This window comes from Solanum tuberosum, unplaced genomic scaffold (assembly GCF_000226075.1).
Source record: "Solanum tuberosum cultivar DM 1-3 516 R44 unplaced genomic scaffold, SolTub_3.0 scf00240, whole genome shotgun sequence".
Lineage (NCBI taxonomy): Eukaryota > Viridiplantae > Streptophyta > Magnoliopsida > Solanales > Solanaceae > Solanum > Solanum tuberosum.
Window position 1 is genome coordinate 35,342 of NW_006239164.1, and position 19,258 is coordinate 54,599.

The following is a 19,258-nucleotide window of genomic DNA, read 5'->3' on the forward strand; positions in this document are numbered from 1 at the left end:
AGAGAAATGAGAGATAATCAAGGGTGGGATCTAAGGTTTAGAAGACATCTAAATGATTGGGAGGTCAATAAAATAGTTGAGCTACTCAACATTCTAGGGCAGTGCAAAGATCTAAACACAAATGAGGACAATCTATTTTGGAATCCAGATGAGCAAGGCAGATTTTCAGTTGGCTCGGCTTATAGAAGCTCACAAAGACCTGGTACTCATATAGGTGGATGGCCTTGGAAGATGATTTGGAAAGTCAAGATACCATTCAAGATAGCATGTTTCACTTGGCTGTTAGCCAATCAGGCTGCACTCACTCAACACAACCTCATGAAAAGAGGCATGCAAATCTGTTCTAGGTGTTGGTTTTGTGAATGTGAGGTCGAGACAATAAATCATCTCTTTCTACATTGTAGAGAGACTGCGAAGTTGTGGCAAATTTTCATCAACTTAAAGGGCATCAGTTGGACTATGCCAAGGAACATCAAAGAAGCTCTAGCTTGCTGGAACAGAGATGGGAATCAGTCAGGACACAGGGAGAGATGGAAGATTATCCCTGCCTGCATTTGGTGGTCTATATGGATGGAGAGGAACCAGAGATGTTTTAAAAACAAGAGCTGCTCTATGCAGAATTTGAAGCTGAATTGCCTGGTTCTTTTCTTTTTTTGGTGTAAACATGAATATCCTCGAGATGCAGAGGATATTTCTAGTATTTTAGAGTTATTATGACCTCCATAGGAGTTCTTTTCTTTTTGCAACTTTTGGATGTAAGTATTACTAGAATACTCCTTATGTATTCTTTTGTTTATAATACAAGTTACCTTTCTCAAAAAAAAAATTATAAAAGAATACCAAGTAGGAGGCAGGTAGATATGGACTATGAACTTTGAAGGCCAGAGAGGAGGTGAGGTAAGAGGGATGGGAGTTGGGGAAGGGTACGGCATAGGAGTAAGAGTTTTTGCACTCTTAGCAATAGGATTCCATTGCAAACCCACGAGATAAAATTAACCCCCTCATTGAAGAAAAAAGTTCTACTTGACTAAATAATCTAGATGATAAATAACCCAATAGACACTAATGATGCCACTACTTTATCCCCCCCCCCAAAATAAAAACTTTTTTTTTAAGCTGGTAACATGTATGTGTGTGCGTGTATATATATAGAGATCTGCACCATAATTGTGCTATCTATAATTACATAAAACCCACATGCTTAGGACAACTGCTTCACAAGGAATCTATCACATCAACTAGTGATCCAGTTTCCTCTACATAGTTTTCTTTACACCAAAAATGAAACAAAAGTATACAATTCATCTTGACTTTCTGCACAGGATTGCTTTTGTCTTCAAAATTCTATAGTTCCTCTCCTTCCAAATTACACCCCCCCCCTCAAAACCTGCCCAATACCAAGAACCAGATGACCCCTGAAATCAAGTCAAACCTTACAGTTGCTAAAGTGTTCTATGTATACAAAGAGCATGGATTTTACCCATGTTTCTCATGAAATCAATACCCCAACATGTTAACTGAACAAGATAAAAGAAAAACTTAGATGCGTATTTATGAATCAAAAAAGGAAACTTAGACGTGTAGTTGAAACATAAAGGAATAATGATAGCCCTACAAGTATCACCTCACTGTTGAGCCTACAACAAATAACATATGATTTTGATCATAAACATATGTAATTAGCCGACAATGCACCTAAAACTTTTAAAAGCTGGCCACAATGATAATATATTGCTCACCTTACTAGACTCTGACCACTATGATAAGATACTACGATACTACTAAACTAGTGTTGTTATAAGTCTATTTAAGGCAAGTTTAAGCCTTGAAGCTTAGTGATATCAAGGTTGGAAAGATGACCTAGTTCAAAAGAAGGCACCAAGCACTAAAACATTATGGCTGAATCTTTCTAATCATTAGAAATTTAGAATTAAGAAATTAGATTTAATATAAGACAACTAGTCACTGAAAATTTAAAGTACATTTATGCATCTAAATCAAAAATATAAAATGGTTATTGAACTTAATTGACATGATTTTTACTAGATGTTTCCTTAAATTATAATTTTTTTCAACTCATTTGTGAAAATAATAAGCGACTAGTGTTATAATTACTTTTTCTTGCACTAGAGATATTTTATTATTATTTTTCCTTAATTAGTGTGGTTCTTTTCTAAAGCCAACGCCATAATTGCACTTTGCACTTACTTTCTAGAAGACCTTGATGTTTTTCCACACTTCTCTCATTTGATAACTCTAAGTCAAACCATAAATTAACAAATAAAACAATTAATTTAGTTGAAGACATAATGAAGTAAATAAAAGTGTGCTCCTTTTAATAGCTTTTTTGCTTCTACTCTAATAGCTTAATCTTTTAGAACGGGTGGTCAAATAATTCAACATGTATTAGAGCAGGCAAAGATCTTATGTTCAAGGATCACTACCACAACAAATATCCACATGATTGACCCTTAAAAATGAATCAAACCTTGTGGAGGTGTGTAGGTGTGTTGATGATATGATTAAGTTAATAAAAGTGTCTTCTTTCTAATAGCTTACACTTTTAAATGAAGTGATCACACAATTTAACAGATACAGGTAATACCCTTCATAGTGAACAATCTTGATTTAAGAAGAGAACCCATGATTAAAACAACAATACAGGTGAGCCCATGATTAAAATAATCTAATCAAGTATGAGATAAAATAATCGTGTATTTTATATCATTTTTCTAATCCTAGTAACCAAACAACCCATAGAGCTGCTTACCACGTGTACTAATTTTTCTTATGTAACAATCCAACTACATGGGTTTCAAATCAAGGTGGAGAAAAATTGGTCGATTTTATATATCCGCACATAAGGTGCTCGATCATAATAAACCAAACATTGTCTAAGGGAGTCAAGAATATCTTCATAACACGAATACAATGTCCCACCATATATCCCTCCTTATTCCAAATCCATTTATAGACGACAAAAAGGCGAGAAAGCCTAATGACGAATTTTCTTTAAGGTAAAGGAAGATTAAGTGTGAAAGTGTCATCTTGTGTTACGGAACGAGATGGAAATACGTATGCACAATTGAGACCTAGGTATCTGATAGATGGCTTCGATAGAGAATTGTAGAAAAGTACAAAAACAACTAAAACGCCTCGATCCCAAGCAAGTTGAAATATGGATCCTCATTGACCATTTCGCACCATCTAAATCTATTCTTATGTGCGAAAATATGCGCCAGTATGTTTGTGGAAGAGCATAATTGTTGCAATATACAGGTATGCCGTGAATTGGTGTAGAAGGAGATGAGACTTTTTCGATACTACTAAGAAGAGAGGATTACATCTTCCCACATTAACAATATGGTTCCTAAAGCTGCTGGGCAGGTTTATCTCTTCACTTGGTCAATCTCTACACAAACTAAAATATAGCAAAAAATTATAACATGGATAAGCTATGTCAGCTGGTATTTATGTGCAAGCAATTACCAGTTGATGTGAATCATATGTTGTTACACAAACTGACAAACACATAGCAAGTCAAACAATGTACAATGTCTAATTTTTTTTGGCATACAATGGTCAATGTTAGCTACTAATTTTTTTTTTGAAAAAAAATGTTAGCTGCTAACTTTCTCCTTTTAAACCCCAAAGTTTATTTTATTAACCTCTACCCCTTCCAAACCCCATGTCGAGAAGTCACTAGCGGTCTCTTTCCACTTTGCTGCCCTGATGACTTGAATCACCTATGCAAGATAATGGAATTTGAAAGTCCTCCCACTAGTCTATTCCTCAAATTATTCTTGCAAAAGAGGACAAAAACCTTTGTCATTAGCCTAGCTAATTGCAATCGTTAAATTCCTCCATTTCTCAAAAAATCACATATCTGCCCAATCATTATTCAGCTAGAAAACCAAGTCTTGATATTTGGAAAGGGAATGTAATGTCGACAGCCTGAGTGAACTTACAAAGATCACAGTTCACCAAAAAATTGGGCTAGACAACACCATTAGTCTTACTGTAGGTGACATACTGACCATTCACACATAGCAAAATTGGGCAATTCAGGCCCGTATGTGACTGGCTAATTGGTCACCATTAATCACATTCTGCAAATTAAATCAATTATATCCAAGTATAGTTTTTTTTTAAAAAAATTAATAGTGTTAAATACTTTGTGCTTTATAGAGATTTAGGATTATGGGTTACTAAATAATGATGCGATAACAAATGGGTTGATCAATTCTCGGTAAAAGAACTGAAACTTAGATTACTAACCAATGGTGCGACAACAAAGTCGAATCCGCCATGAATGTTGATGGAGAGAAGTTGAGGCATGTCATCGTTGAACTCCGTTTCCACTCCGCAGTACTTGGAGTCATTTTTCTCATCTCCTTGCCTTTCTCCAAGCGTCATTTTTCAACTTCTACTGCGTTTGAAGGAGCTCGAGAGTGAAGACGAAAGGCGGGGTTTTGTAAAGGTTTTAGCTAATATATAGGCGGATTTGCTAGGGTTTTTTTGAATTTACTCGGGTCGGATCATTTCAAGGAAACCAAAACCAGATTGACAAACCCGGGCTGAAAGGGAAGGTATTCTATGTGACGTGTTATTGTTCAATTCGATCGGTTATTTTTTTTTTTTAAATGTGTACTTTGTTAATTTTATTATTATTTTATGATTCATAGACAAATTTAAACTTTTTTTAATTCATCTTAACTGTTTCGGTTTTGTTATAGTATTGAAAACACCTTGAACTTGACACAAACTATTGGTTTCGTAAATAGGAGTAATATATATTTTTTGTTTAAATTATATATAAATAGTTTTAAAATTATATTTTTTTATTACACAACGAACACAAATGAAGATTAAAAAATATTTTATTTTCAGTATATTAAAGATCACCGTAATAACAATAGAGAAGTATTAAAAACACTTCTGAAGTTGACGTAAATTATTGATTTCGTCTCCGAACTATGTATTGACAGTCTTAAAAACACTCATTTACTTGACTAACTAAACTTAGATACACTCTCGATCTACCACATGACACAACAAATGGTCTCAAACTCATGTAGGAGCATGAAACTCTTAATAAAAAGTCGAGGAAAAGTGTTGAAAACATGCTTAAACTTGGCGAGTACTTACATGTGTATTTCACTCATGTTGCAAGATCGTGAGTGTATTTAAGTTCAGTTAGTTAAGTAAAAAAATGTTTTTAAGAACATCAATAATTTAGAGATGAAACTAATAATTCGCGTTGAGTTTAAGAGGTGTTTTCAATGATCAATAATTGATTCAAAAAGATGATCATGTTCAGAGGTGTTTTCAATACTGCTCTCTATACAAAATCAAACTATAAAATCAATTCAAACCAAATGAATAACATAGAATACCCCTAAACTCGGGGGTGAATTATTAATTTCATCCCCAAACTATTGTCGGTCTTAAAAACATCCATTTACTTGACTAACTGAAATTAAATACACATCCAATCTTGCATCATGAGTGAAATACATACCTAAATTCTTATAAAGGTTAGGGGTGTTTTCAATACTTCTCTCTGTTTTTTATTAAGAGTTTTATGCTCATATAAGAGTTTGAGACCACTTGTTATGTTATATTATATATCGGAAATTCAGAAGTGTATATAAGGTTAGTTATTCAAATAGAGAGGTATTTATAAAACTGCCAGTAATTTAAAAACGAAACTAATGATTTGTGTAGGTGTGTTTTTGATATTTATTTCTATAAAATAAAATATGAATTTAAAAATTGCTATTTATCCACTTTCATACCAAACTCAAACAACCCAACTTCCTCTCTCTTTCCTGCAAATTTCTGTAAAGCTACAGAGAAGGAAGGGAGAAGATAATACAGAGTAAAATTGGGCAAAATTGTGTAGTTCAAAGTCGCCATTGTTATGGAGAAACTCATTTATTCAACAACCCCATTTCCCTCTAAACTCCATCACCAAAATCCTTCTCATCCTCTTCTTCCCACTAGAATTCGTCATGTAGATTTTAAGCTCCCTTCACTGTTGCGTCTTGAGTCGCGTCGAGTCAAATCGTTATCCATCAAGTGCTGCCATGATTCTTCATCATTTCCCGAAACCCAAAATGGGTATGAGAAAAACCCATTTGTATTTCCGGGTTCTGCATATGGATCCGGGTCGAAGACCCATTTTCTCAAGCTGATTGGTGAAAGGATATCTCAGCAAAACAAGGTAATGAATAATCTTGTCTTTCCAAAAAGTTTTAAACTGTTCATTTTGACTAGATTCAAATTTTTATTTTGGTATAGATAAAAATGTATTTTTTTCTTTTGTTAAGTTAGACTTTTTTTTGCTTGAGCTGAGGGTGTATCGAAAATGGCGTCTCTACCTCTGAGGTAGGTGTAGGTGTAAGGTCTGCGTACCCTCTGCCTTACCCATACCCTACACTGGGTACTTTGTTGTTGTTGATTTTGGTGCTAGAAATAGCAAACTATAATTTCTATAATTTAATTCAGAAAATTGAATTTAATAGTCCCATTCGCTTCTAAATTCCATAAAATTCCATACTGGATCATTGATTGATATACATTGCCATAAGCAAAAAATGTCAAAACAAAATGGGATGGACCAAGTATTAATTTTTGCATCCATGCTCAATTAATTCATGTAAGATATCCACATAATTGTTCTAGTGCAGCACACGTGAAGCATCAGGTTCAATTCTCAGCGGAGACAAAAAAACACTAGGTGGTTCTTTCCATCCGTCCATTGCCGTGGTGGACAAAGTTACTTGGTATCCCTGTTGGTGGGACCCGAATATCCATTTTTTTTAAAATTCCAGTTAACTAGGATAAAGCTTAATTTAATGTCATTTTTTGCTTTTTAATGATGTTTTCTAGATCATTTTCAAGTGAAGAGTGGCGCACGTAGACCAAATGACTAGAAGTCTCACATTAAGGGTGTCCGTTGTTTGGTTAGGCCGGTCTTTTTTTTTGATTTTTTTTTAAAAAAAAAAAAAAAAAAGAGAAAGGGCCATATGGAACAAAAGAATACGATAAACGGCCTAAATAAGCTAAAACAATTACATTTGAACTTTGTAGAAGGCTAGTCAAATATATATTGATGCTTTAGTTTGAATAATTGCATCTATTTCCATATTCAACTCTAGTTCTAGAAGACTACTTCTATTTGTGAAAACTAGAAGTATAAGGTGTTGGTGTGCTTTCTGATTAGCAGTGGTTTTCTTAAGTTTAAAGTAGAAAGTGACCGGACTCCTTTGGTTCATTAAAGATTTTAAATTAGAAAGTGAACCAACCCTTTGATTTGGGTGTTATATAACCCACAATTTTGTCAAAAGCGCTGTATCAAGAAGTGGTCATGTGGTCGTCTCATGGTCTGATAGTGGTGATTAAGAATTTGGGATTCAAACTTGACGTAAGTCTCAGGGAGACAAGTAACTCTCATCTTGATTTGAGCATAGCACTTAATGAATTTGAGATTTAACATCTTGAAATAAAATCAAAGGAGGAAAAGTAAGATTGCAGTTAAACTGCAACTTATGTGCAAACCCATTCATGGTATTGCCTCTCTTTTGCAAGTATATACCCAAGCATCTCTCAATGAGATAAAATATCGCAGGAAGATAACTATGATCACAGTTAAGCTGCAATCCGTTTTCTAGCCATTCGTGGACTTCCATTTCTTTTTTGTGGAGGATATGTCTCAGCATCTTTGAATCTCAGGAAGAAAACTAAGTTTGCAGTTAAGCTGGTGTTAGGAATGATAGCAGAAGGGATAATAAAATCTTTATAGTGATGAAACATTTGTAAATGTAGTATTCATGCCTTCAAGTTTGTTGGATATTTCATCTTCATTAAAATCTTATGAAGTATTTGAAGAGCTTTCTGGTAGATTTTGCATTTAGATCAGTGGTTTCTGTAACCAGAAAAAAACATCTTAGCTGGTCATTTCTTTTGCTGGACCTTACACAGTTACACAATTTGGATATACCAACTTTAGAAGGGATTAGCTCTCACTCTCAGTGCCAATGGAACACATTCATTACCTGATTTTGTTAATGCATTCTGGTTTCTGGGGCCCCTAGTTTGCTTCTTCTTGTGTTGGACAGGGAAAGTTACATTATAGTTTTTAAGCATCCTTTTTCGCTAATTTGGTTTTATCCGTGGTTGTTGTGCCAAATCTGTGCTTGTTAATTGGTGCGGAATACTTGAGATCAATAATACTAAGTGCTAGTTTCTTAGAACATGATTGCTATGTCATACTGTTGACTTGGGTAGAATTCAAAATGCTGATTAACAATTTTAGGTTCTACTATTTGCTTATGAGGTGTTTTTGTTGCCTGGTTTATGGGGACAGATCATTTGGGTACTTGAAAAGCATAAAATGCACTCATCACAATGATGTATGCTGTCAAATGAGTTATTACATTCTTAAACTTGACGAAGTTCTCGCATCAGTACCGAATGGCGAGTAGGTCAGTGTGCTTTCTACAGGCTTTTGCTTGTTTCCTGCATTTCTGTAATTGCAATTATGGTGCAGAACTGTTTCACCTTTCATTCAAAAACTAGTTGACCCACTTAGACTCAATTAAATTGACGGCTGACGAATTTGCCACCATTTTGCAATACAAACCAAATGAATCTCCTTACAAGGATTGAATTATCTTTAAATGCTCTATTTTTGAGTTACCCCATGGAGATATTTTCTGAGATAGTGTATGTACTATAAATAGAAGAAAAATACATAGCACTTTGGACATAATTTTTTGGTTCTTTTTTTTTTAACTTTCCATGTATTGATCTCAATCCTCATGAAGCATTTGATATTAGGGATGATTTGGCTTATATCCTTTTGCCAGATTCAATTTGGAAAGTACTGTAAAGGTACATCTTTTTTTTTTTGATAAAGATAATGTTGTATTCATCAGCATTAAGGATATGCTGGAGACCTCCAAAAATTGGTTTCCAACAAGAGGAAAAACAAAAAGGCTAATATATTACAAAGTGCCTATAAAATCCAAAATTTGTGCAGCTTCTTCTATCACTTCCTCTTTACACCAAAAATAAAAAGTAGTCAAGCAGTTCCATTTGACTTTCTCTATTGAATTAGCTTTGTTATCATAGCATCTGCTATTTATTTCTTTCCAAATACACCACCAAATGCATGATGGTATTATACTCCACCACTTTTTCTTAGATTTTCTCCCCCCTCTGCTGATCCAGCAACTAAGTAGATCTGCTGTATGCTCAGGCATACTCCATTAGCATTAAATTCAATATTGGAGTTATGTTCTTAAATAAAAACAATGAAAATTTTACCCAACTATTCCTCTACTTTATTTGCCATTTACATTTGATCTATGGAATTTTTATCTACTATTTGAAACAGTAAAACACAGATAGTCTTTCCAAAGTCGTAGCATTGAGAAAGGCAATATAACTCAATCTTTACCATTGTTCAAATAAAACCAATCAAATTATTTGGAAAAAAAAATAGCAAAAAAAGTAGAAACACAAAATCAAAAGTCACCACTGAGCATATTTTGCAACTTTACCTCAATAAGTTTTAAAATAAATACTTGGAAATACGTTCTCTCCATGGGTTAAATTACTAGACCCTCAAGTTGTCACAAAAGTGTGAAGGTTTTTTTGATAGAAGAATGTCATTTGAATGGTCTGTGGAAATGGATATATTTTGTTTTATGATCGATAATGATATGTGGAAATGGATATGCAGCACAGTTTTTCAATTTTGTGACTATTTTTCAACAATGAAAGCAGAGAAGAGAAATAATCTTTTGGCAATCAAAAAAGACGAAAAATAATATTAAATATCGCAGCCTTAAGGATTGAACTTGCTACTTATACAAAAGGACGAAGGTGGGGTCTTTGCAACAATTTATTGTATGGTCTTCTTATCTTTATTCTATGGTCATCTTTATTGTATGGTCTTCTTATCTTATGAGCCTTTTGTGAGAATGTTTATTGATTTACAAGTGGTTATTCCTCTCTATATGGAACTAGTTTATATTCAACAGCTGTCTGTTCAAATAGAAACATACCTTTTTATCCATTATTTTCTATATGCTTCACTTGAGCCGAGGGTCTATCAGAAACAACCTCTCTACCTTCACAAGGTAGGGGTAAGGCTGCAAACACATCACCATCCCCAGACCCCCTTATGGGATTACACTGGGTATGTTGTTGTTGAAAGTTAGAAACAGTTAAATAACACTATGAAAGTGCAATACCGACGTCAAAATGATGCCAGTAGTAGAGAGCTTTTTAGCATAATCAGCACACACACTTGTCAAACCTGTTGGATAAAACACTAGGAAGTTGAACCCGGGTTTACAGAACGGTTCACCTTGCTGCCGTGTAAAATAAAAATGTTCAGTATATAGTTTTTCAATGATACCACATAACTTTATAACTTATTCAGCTGCATAGCATACATTGAACTTCATAGCGCGAGGTAACTGACTATAAAAGGTCACTGATGGTCCATGCATTGCAGTTTACTTCTATAACAAACTTGTTTTTTTTCCTCAGCATGTTTTTTGTTTTATATGATTTCATTCAGGTCCTTTCTGCAAGTACCATAGTTCTTCTGTCGGCCGTGTTTGTTATGCTCATCCATCCGGTCATTGTTTCACCAGCTTTTGCTAGTTTCCAAGCGGCAGCTAAGGCTGGTGGACCGGCTGCAGCAGCACTGGGGAGTCGATTTGTTCGTAATGAATTACTAAGCAGTGCATGGACTGGTTTCTTTGCTGGTTGCCTACACACCCTATCAGGTCCTGACCATCTTGCTGCTTTGGCTCCTTTGTCGATAGGCCGCACAAGGATGGAGAGTGCGGCAGTGGGAGCCCTCTGGGGTTGTGGTCATGATGCTGGGCAGTTGATTTTTGGCCTGTTGTTTCTGCTCTTAAAGGACAGACTCCACATTGAAGTTATTCGTACATGGGGAACAAGAGTAGTAGGCTTCACCCTTCTTGTTATCGGAGCAATGGGAATTAAAGAAGCATCTGAAATTAATTCCCAGTTTGTTGCCCTGGAAAATGGTGATAGTGATGTTAGTGTATACGAAGGCATTAACACTCCAGTTATCGGGAAGAAGAAGAAAGTGGGGTTCACAACCTTTGCAACTGGCATTGTCCACGGGCTGCAACCTGACGCGCTGCTGATAATCCTACCAGCTCTTGCTTTGCCTTCTCGGTTGGCTGGTGCGGCCTTCTTGGGTATGTTCTTGGTTGGAACTGTTATGGCAATGGGTAGCTATACTGTGTTTATAGGCTCATGTAGTCAGGCACTGAAAGATAGAGTTCCTAGAATTACTGAAAAACTCACTTGGGCTTCTTCCCTTATTGCAATTGGTTTAGGCCTTGCTATAATCATCAGCCAATTTTTTGGTTTTAGCTTATACTAATCGCAATCCGGCGTTTCATTTGTTTATCTTCAATATTAGGTAATGTATTTTATTTTTTTTGAGATTATATTTTTTGATTGAAGATTCATCTTGTAGCATTATTAATGATATCTTCAAGTTGTTCATTTGTTTATCTTCATTCTCTTCCTATTTGCAAGTTTCTAACTCATGTTTCTTTGTCTGTCAATTTGTTTGTCTTATTTTGACTTGACACAATTAGCATTAAAAATCATATGATCTTTGGTTGCAATCGCAAATGCGAGGAGTATAAATGAGAGTCTTTCCCCGTTTCAATACCAGATTGATTCTAAAGTTATTAAAGAGTAGTAACTTAAATTGGAGACAACAAGATCAAAACTACAAAATATTAAATATTGATCATCGAAACCAAAGTTACTGAACCAAGAGGGGACAAAATCCAATGGCTATTCGTAAATTGAAATCACTATGATATGCCAAAGAGTATGTACATTCCAACTAAACAAACCAAAAACAAAAAATCGACAACAAAGGCACCGTTAGAATCATATCCAACTTTAGGCACAACGACGAGGGAGAAATGACACACATGATTAGGGTCTTAGGCCATAAGCAGTTGTTAGTTGAAAATCTCAGATCATTTCCTACAGAATGGATGCATCAAAGAACTTCCCAATTCAAGTCATCACCAAAGAAGCTTCTACCTGGAAGGACAATTGAATGTGTGACTATAACGCGGTATACAGAAAACCAAAATGCACTGTCCAGAAAAACATTATTGCAGAAGCCTCTTGTTTTACGTCTATGTCAGTGCTACTGTTTTTTGTTCATGTCATACAGCACACAAGCATCAGCCGCGGTTTTCATCTGAACCAGAAGATAATTGTCATATTGAGAACATCATTTTACACAAGGCAAATAAGATATTACATGGGCTATCAAAAACTAGCATAGCTAGTAGTTATCTACCTGTATAACATTAACAAATTGCTTGATTGCCCATCCGAACAGAAGAAGAGCAAGCAAGATGAGATAAATCCAACTTGCCGTGGCAGTATTTACAAGAACCTAGATATGAAATGCAGAAACTGTCAATGAGCTTCTTAAACACAGGCAACAAAAATAGAAAGATATGAAAATCATAATAGCTGAGATCTTACATCGATAAGACTTTCAGTCTCTTTCCTTGCAAGAAGGAACAATGTAATATAAAGAACCTGGTAAATAAGAACTAAAATCAGATAACAATTGTGTGCACATGAAGAATTTCTCAGCTTTCCAGAATTGATAGAGATAGTTACCTCACATGACACGCAGCAGTAGCCCATGAACATCCTATTTCCATAATAAAGCCTGAATAGCCAGCTGCTGCTGTCTTTGACATCTTTGTGACTCGTCTTTCCTACTAAAAAGGTACTGCAATAATTTTTCCAGAAAACTCAGTTGAGAAAACATGATAATCAGACGTCTAAACACATTACAACAGAAAACACAAAGCAGAATCAATCTTTGCCTAAATGATATGTGCTATTGGAGAGTTAATTACCTATACATTTGCAACCAATGGCTGGAAATATCAAGTGCAAGCAACGACAAAAAAACTAAACCAGGCCTGAAAGCAGGAAGACACAGGAGGAAATAAATCTTAAATATGCCAGAACTTTAACAGTGCAAAAGCTTACGCAGACAAGAGTTGATGAAGATACCTATAAACCTGTGAAAGAATAACCAGCAGGCAGGCAGTGCTAACCCTGAAAAATCATACAGCCCACATAAACAAAAAAACAGATTTGAGTCCTAATATGAAAGCAAGGTCTGTGCATTAAATGTTCAACCACAAGGGTTTTGGGGCAGGGATTAAAGTTGAGGGTTAGAAATGTGGCACTACCTATCTGTCACCATGTCCAAAACAGCCCCAAATGTTGAAGCTGAATCCAGAGAGGAAAATTGACAATCAAATATATGGCGGGTCTTGCATATGAAATTCAGATATAGTTTTATCAAAGCCAGACAACAAGAATACAAACTCACAGATGATAGACACTATTATCGTCTATAACCTTCTTTTTTTTAATGAAGTTATTAACCTGTATAAAATTTTGGACCACATGTCACCAGTAACCAATAACTTAAACTCCAGAAAGATTTAGTGGGGTGCACCAGGCCTGTGCTGTAGAGCAGCACATGGGCAACATGCAAAAGCCCAGCTAGCAAGCTACCTTAACAGACTACCCCCCCCCCTTAAAAATTGAGCTAATATTGTGTGGAACGATGGTCCACATATTAGATATTAAACTGATAAGAACAGATACTACACCTATCTTAGCCAAAAGGCCGAGAAAGATATACAAATGTTTACCTTTTAAAGAGGGGTGCGTGTGTAAATTGTGAAGGAGAAGGGCAGAAGTGGAGTAGATAGAAGTTCCTCAATGCATATTGCAACTGTCCAATAATACCATACTTCTATACTGTGTTTGGTTACACTTAGAATATGTAAACAGAAAATGTCAAACATTCATGTATGTTCTAAACCAGCAATATATAGTCTCGAATAGATCCATTATAGACTACTTAATCTAAGGAATATTTTCATCTCTGCCTAACTGAATTTGAAAAACTGTAGCCTGTTCTAATCTCAGATAAAGGAGGGTTGCCTTTATTCACTGTCGCCGTAACACATAATCTTTATTCAATACTTGACCTCTAGGCAATTGCTGACTATTTTAACTTATTGTGGGTCCTCAGAGACAGCTTTCTCTTCAGCTCCGTTACTTTTACCTTCCCCATAGTTTGCAAGAAAGTGTTCCACACAGACAACAGATTAGGTATCTTATACGTGGCAATCTCTCCTTTGCACATTCCGAAAGTTCTTGCCTTGGTACAAGTTTTAATTCCTCAATTTTCTTTCTTTGAGCTCAGTGTCAGGGACAACAATTACTCACACCACTTCACCATAGTCTTTGCCAGGTAATCTTAACACCAACATGGATGCTCCAACAGAACTACTTCAAATTTCAATACTTAACTTGTATCCACTGACTTGATAGTATCAATATCAGTTCATCCCAAAATCATGGGATATCCATCTTCATCCACTCTAACAGCACCTCCAGTCTTGAAAACACCATCATTGGAAAATTATTGCCAAGTTAGCACAGGTAGCTTCCAATATTTCTGAACGATGGACCCTTAATGCAAAGCTCCCTAACTCCGGTTTTGTCGCTACCACTCTCATTATTCAAGAATATATTAGCCTGTACAGCTGAAAAGGGCTTGCCAACAGTACCTCCTCTGTGTTTCCCGCCAATGGGATTACATATGCCATCGAACTCAGTCATGCCATAACATTCTACTAACTGATGCCCAGTAATTGTTCCCATTGCTGTGTGACGGGCAAAGGAGGTGCAGAGGAGCCATACATCACAAGATGCAAGAGCTTTGCTGCCGAAGTAAAAGTTGCACTTGCTTCATAACCTTGTATTAGTCGTGTATGCATAGTAGGAACTCCAGTACACCTTTTATGAATTATCAGTGTTAGTCCCATCTGCAGGATGAGACTCATACCATATCTGTCAAATTCCTCTCACAAGAACTCAGGGGAAGCAAGAGTGATCATGGACATGATAAAGTGGTAGACACTACAGAAATTGGTCAGCTGAATTGTATTCCCAGCATCTCCTAACATTTTGGATTGAGCTAATATTTCTTTTCCTTTTGGTTTCCCCCTTTGAACCACTGGTGTACAAGATCAATGCTGGGTCCTCACAGTCTCATTTCATCAAATCTCCAGGACTCATCAGACACCATGGTTTTCCCTGGTCATGCTTGGCCGATAAATGCATGCTGAGAATAGAAGTCAAACGGCACCAATTTTAGGCTTTTAGCTACAATAATACTCATAAGATCTTGGTCGTCTTCAGCTCAGAGTTATGACTCAGTCACGTGTAGCAGTTCAGTTTTCAGGTAGCTTAGTATGCTAGACTGCACCACCTCCACTACGCCAATCCCCTAGTATTCTAGCAACAAACTCAGTTCAGGATTTCGCTACACTCCTACTCTTTCTCAATCAAGATCTACATTTCTTTTTATGTCATTGCCAATTTCAGAATCTAGGCTGCTTAACTAACTTGATCCTCCTTGCAGATGTTATTTAAGGTAAGTGTAGCTCTTTTAATAAGCTATTATGGCAACATTATCCTGTGACTTATCTCCCTTGCTGGCAACTTCTTTCCCCTGCTCCATATGGCTACTACCTACTAGTATTAAAAGCGGGAGGAGAGAAAGCTAAGGTTTTTAGGGGGGAAAACAATATGGAATAGGTGCATGGAAGGGAGAAGAAGTGAAGCAAAATGGAAAGTAATACAGAGGATGGCAATGGGAGTGAAGAGGTGTAGAGCTGATTGTGAAAAGGATGTTGATAACTTGAACAGGACACTAATTGATATAGAAGATTTATCCAGCGGACCCATTGAATCTAAGGTATTCGTCCCTTTTCGCCTACAAGATTACAGCAGCATTCTGCTTCATATAAGGTATATTAATAGTTGTTTTTTTGGTTAAAAATATATCTCAAATTAGATACCAACCCCTCCCAAAATAAAGAAGAATATGTGCAGTATTAATAACTGCTCCATTTCTGAATTCTTTTCTTTCTTACAACTGTTCTCCCAAGCAGAGAGCTAAAAGTAGAATGAGGAATAGTCTATTTGCTCAAAATACGACTTGCTTCCATGTGTTCTTCAAATATGAACACACTTCTAACCACAATGTTAGTCAGGGTCAGGCTACAAATCCAAAACCCCATTTGTCCATTTTATATGACAAAATTACTATTTTGCAAGTCAACAATTTTGTTATTGACTATTCCCTAAATCTCTTAAACATATATATAAAAAAATGTATTTCGTAGTACTCTTTATGGAGTTTCTGAATATATAAGTTTTACTTCCAAAAATTTGCAACACCTTGTCTGAATTGCGACAAAAATTGGACCTAGTCACTTTGGCATTTAGACTCCTGTCATTTACAAATCAAGGACTGAGACTATCACGCACCTAGAAGAAATAGTATCGATCAAACATAAAATGAGGAAACCTCTTACCTTGATTGAATTTACGAGCAAACCAACCATCCAAAGCATCACAGACGAAACTGGAAAAAAAAACTCCATTAACCAACAATCCCACTTCCATACACTCCTCCCCAAAAAATCATATATCAAGGGAATTCACCTGACAAAATACAGAAGTGAAAATAGCTTTTTGTCCACAAAGCAAACAGCAAATGCAACACAATTCATCAAAATTCTCAGGTACCCTGCATCCAACAACATATGTAACAACCAATTCAGCACAACATATCTATATACCCACTTTAACATCCGAAGAGTTACTTAAGTGGCATTTGTTTGTACAGAGTTCTTTTTCTCAGTTCTACTAAAGTTGACAGTAATCTCAAATCAAAATATACAATATTGAATATATATAACAAAGATACATGAATAAACTATCAAAACATCTATGAATATAAGAGGAAGAGAAATATATACAGACTGGAGCAGTTGAAAGTAACACAGACAAATAAAGCAATTCATTATGGCCGAATTAAGCAAGGATGTCACAGGAAAAATGCGCAAACAATATAGTGCAAGAAGGTTACAGGAAAAATGAAAAATCCCAAAAAAGAAATAGTGGAAGTTAAATGCTTGGCATCCTCATGGAAAGTGAAGTTTGATATTGATAAAAATCCACAAGGATTTTCTTATTTTCTTTTTTTTTTTCATTCTCAGAAAAAAGAAATCCATAACTACATAAATAGAGCTTGTTACTTGGTTATACTTGGTTAATAAGACCACCACAAGAGCATCATGAAGAAGAATAATGAACTAATTTCCTAATTTCAGTAGAGCACAAGAACTTGCAGTGCAGCAAAGTATCTCTTATGTGAACAAATGAGAACAAAAAATTAGAGGAATTGAGGTGTAAGAAAATGAAAATCAAACACAAAATGGAAGGGAACTAGGGAAGTGCTTTAAAAAACAAAGCCAATTTCATTTCCATCACTTGTATACACAATAACAACAACAACATATCCAATGTATTCCCACAAGTGAGATCTAGGAGGTTAGAGGGTACGCACACCTTACCCCTACCTCGTGAAGCTACCTCATGAAGATAGAGAGGTTGTTTCCAAAAGACCCTCCGCTCAAGTAACAAATAATAAAGCAGTTGAAAAGGCAAATACAGCAGCAAATAGGACATAACAAATAATATGGAAAGCCTAACATAACATCCAGAACTTGTATATTTGTTAAAAAAAATAGTTCCAACAAATCCAAATAGGTTTGCGTTAGTGTTCCACGAGAAACACTAGCATCTAGCATCACCAAACAACTTTCCGTAGTTATATTATTCCGAATATCACCGACCTCTTTTGAAAAAAAATAGACATAAATCATGATTGCCAGAAAAAGAGATTCTAACAAAATCTCCATCAACATTATGAAACATCAAAAAATTACTGCTAACAATATAAAAAATAAGATAAATATTGTCTCGGAATAGAAAAATAAATTCAAAACAGCCGAAATTTCAGGGATAAGAACCAAAATTACGCAACATTGCTTTCGACAAACAAAACACAGAACTCCGTTCTGCTTTCCAGTTCATTATTTCGGTTCTCCAATACATCAAAATTTCACAAAAAAGATAAATCAACGGATACAATACTTCCGAGCTGAAAGGCGAATATCAGTGAGAGTATTCAAACAGAAATTTCGAAAGAGAACTCACCGATGATATTCGGAATATAAAGGTAAACATTCAACGGCTTAGGTTTGGATTTCCCGGCCATCTTCGAACGATTGTTCTCACCGGAACTCTGATCGGCGGGAATTGGATTGAAAATGATGGCCTTCCGATCTACGCAAAAACAAAAAACAAAAAAACTTATAGAAAAAACCAGCGAAATATTCTTTTCTCATTTTAAAATACTTTTCAACACTTTGTTTGGACGGTTGTTACCTTGTTTCATAATGTATCATATTGTGTTATATTTTATCCTATGAATATGGATAGATTTTTCATCATTATATAATATTATATATGTATGATTTGAATGATAAATCTATAAGAAAAACAAATACTATGAAAAGGTAGGGAAAAAGAGAAATATAATTATTAATTAATAAATAAAGATAAAATAAGAAGAAAATATCAAGGTAACAACACGATCACACCAAATCGGTCATTCCATAGAATGAGTCTTTTCATTTACCTAACGATGAATTTAAATGACACGATACAATAAAATTTACGTAACAATTAAAACAAACAATATATTTAAACTAACTATACAATACAATGTGACGGATAACAACCATCCAAACAAGGTGTTAGTCTTTTAGCTCTAAGTTGGGCCTTGACGTCTAAACGGGTCAAAGATGCATACCCAACAAATTATAGTCAAGAAATGATCATTGGTGGTTTTTTACCGGAAAACGTCTATCTATCCTTATTCAAGGTAGAGATAAAATTTGCGTATATCTCATCTTCTTCGAACTTTATTTATGAAATCACACAAAATATAGTATTGTTGTTTCCTATTTTGTTTTAATGCTTTCTACCTGATGTTTGATATTCATATTGAGTATCGATTAAATTTGATTGCTTCCCACATGATTTATCTAGTTAGCGGGTAAAATGTGACTTTATAATAGTGGACCTCTAATTAAGAATAAAATAATATTTAGTACTTTACAATAACTATTATTGATATTTGTATTACTTTCATTCCAATTTATAAAATATATTTTATTTTTAATTACATAAATATTTTTTA

The 19,258-nt window shown here is 35.2% G+C and overlaps 3 protein-coding genes across 4 annotated transcripts in view; 1 reads left to right on the plus strand and 2 right to left on the minus strand.

Annotated features, from left to right (window-relative positions):
• Nucleotides 1–4,529, minus strand: part of LOC102597573 (protein arginine N-methyltransferase 1.5) — a 30,156-nt gene extending 25,627 nt beyond the window's left edge. Inside the window, exon 1 of one of the 2 annotated variants that reach the window (XM_006356953.2) lies at nucleotides 4,279–4,529. In XM_006356953.2, the coding sequence (XP_006357015.1) occupies nucleotides 4,279–4,416 (138 nt within the window). In that variant the 5' untranslated portion in view covers nucleotides 4,417–4,529. The remainder of the gene's footprint in view (nucleotides 1–4,278) is intronic. The other variant, XM_006356954.2, reaches the window with a different exon arrangement.
• A 1,264-nt stretch (nucleotides 4,530–5,793) lies between these two features.
• On the plus strand, nucleotides 5,794–11,573 carry LOC102598080 (uncharacterized). The gene is made up of 2 exons (XM_006356955.2): nucleotides 5,794–6,226; nucleotides 10,598–11,573. The coding sequence occupies exons 1-2, from the start codon at nucleotides 5,924–5,926 to the stop codon at nucleotides 11,438–11,440; spliced, it is 1,146 nt and encodes a 381-aa protein (XP_006357017.1). The 5' UTR covers nucleotides 5,794–5,923; the 3' UTR covers nucleotides 11,441–11,573.
• Nucleotides 11,574–12,229: 656 nt separating this feature from the next.
• LOC102577577 (phosphatidylinositol synthase) lies at nucleotides 12,230–18,343 on the minus strand. Its single transcript, NM_001288313.1, is given in 10 exon segments — nucleotides 12,230–12,286; nucleotides 12,389–12,487; nucleotides 12,580–12,636; nucleotides 12,721–12,835; nucleotides 12,966–13,031; nucleotides 13,126–13,170; nucleotides 13,308–13,347; nucleotides 16,521–16,570; nucleotides 16,651–16,735; nucleotides 18,211–18,343. Coding segments are annotated over 10 exon segments (672 nt in total). The 5' UTR covers nucleotides 18,272–18,343; the 3' UTR covers nucleotides 12,230–12,232.
• Between the last annotated feature and the right edge of the window lie 915 nt (nucleotides 18,344–19,258).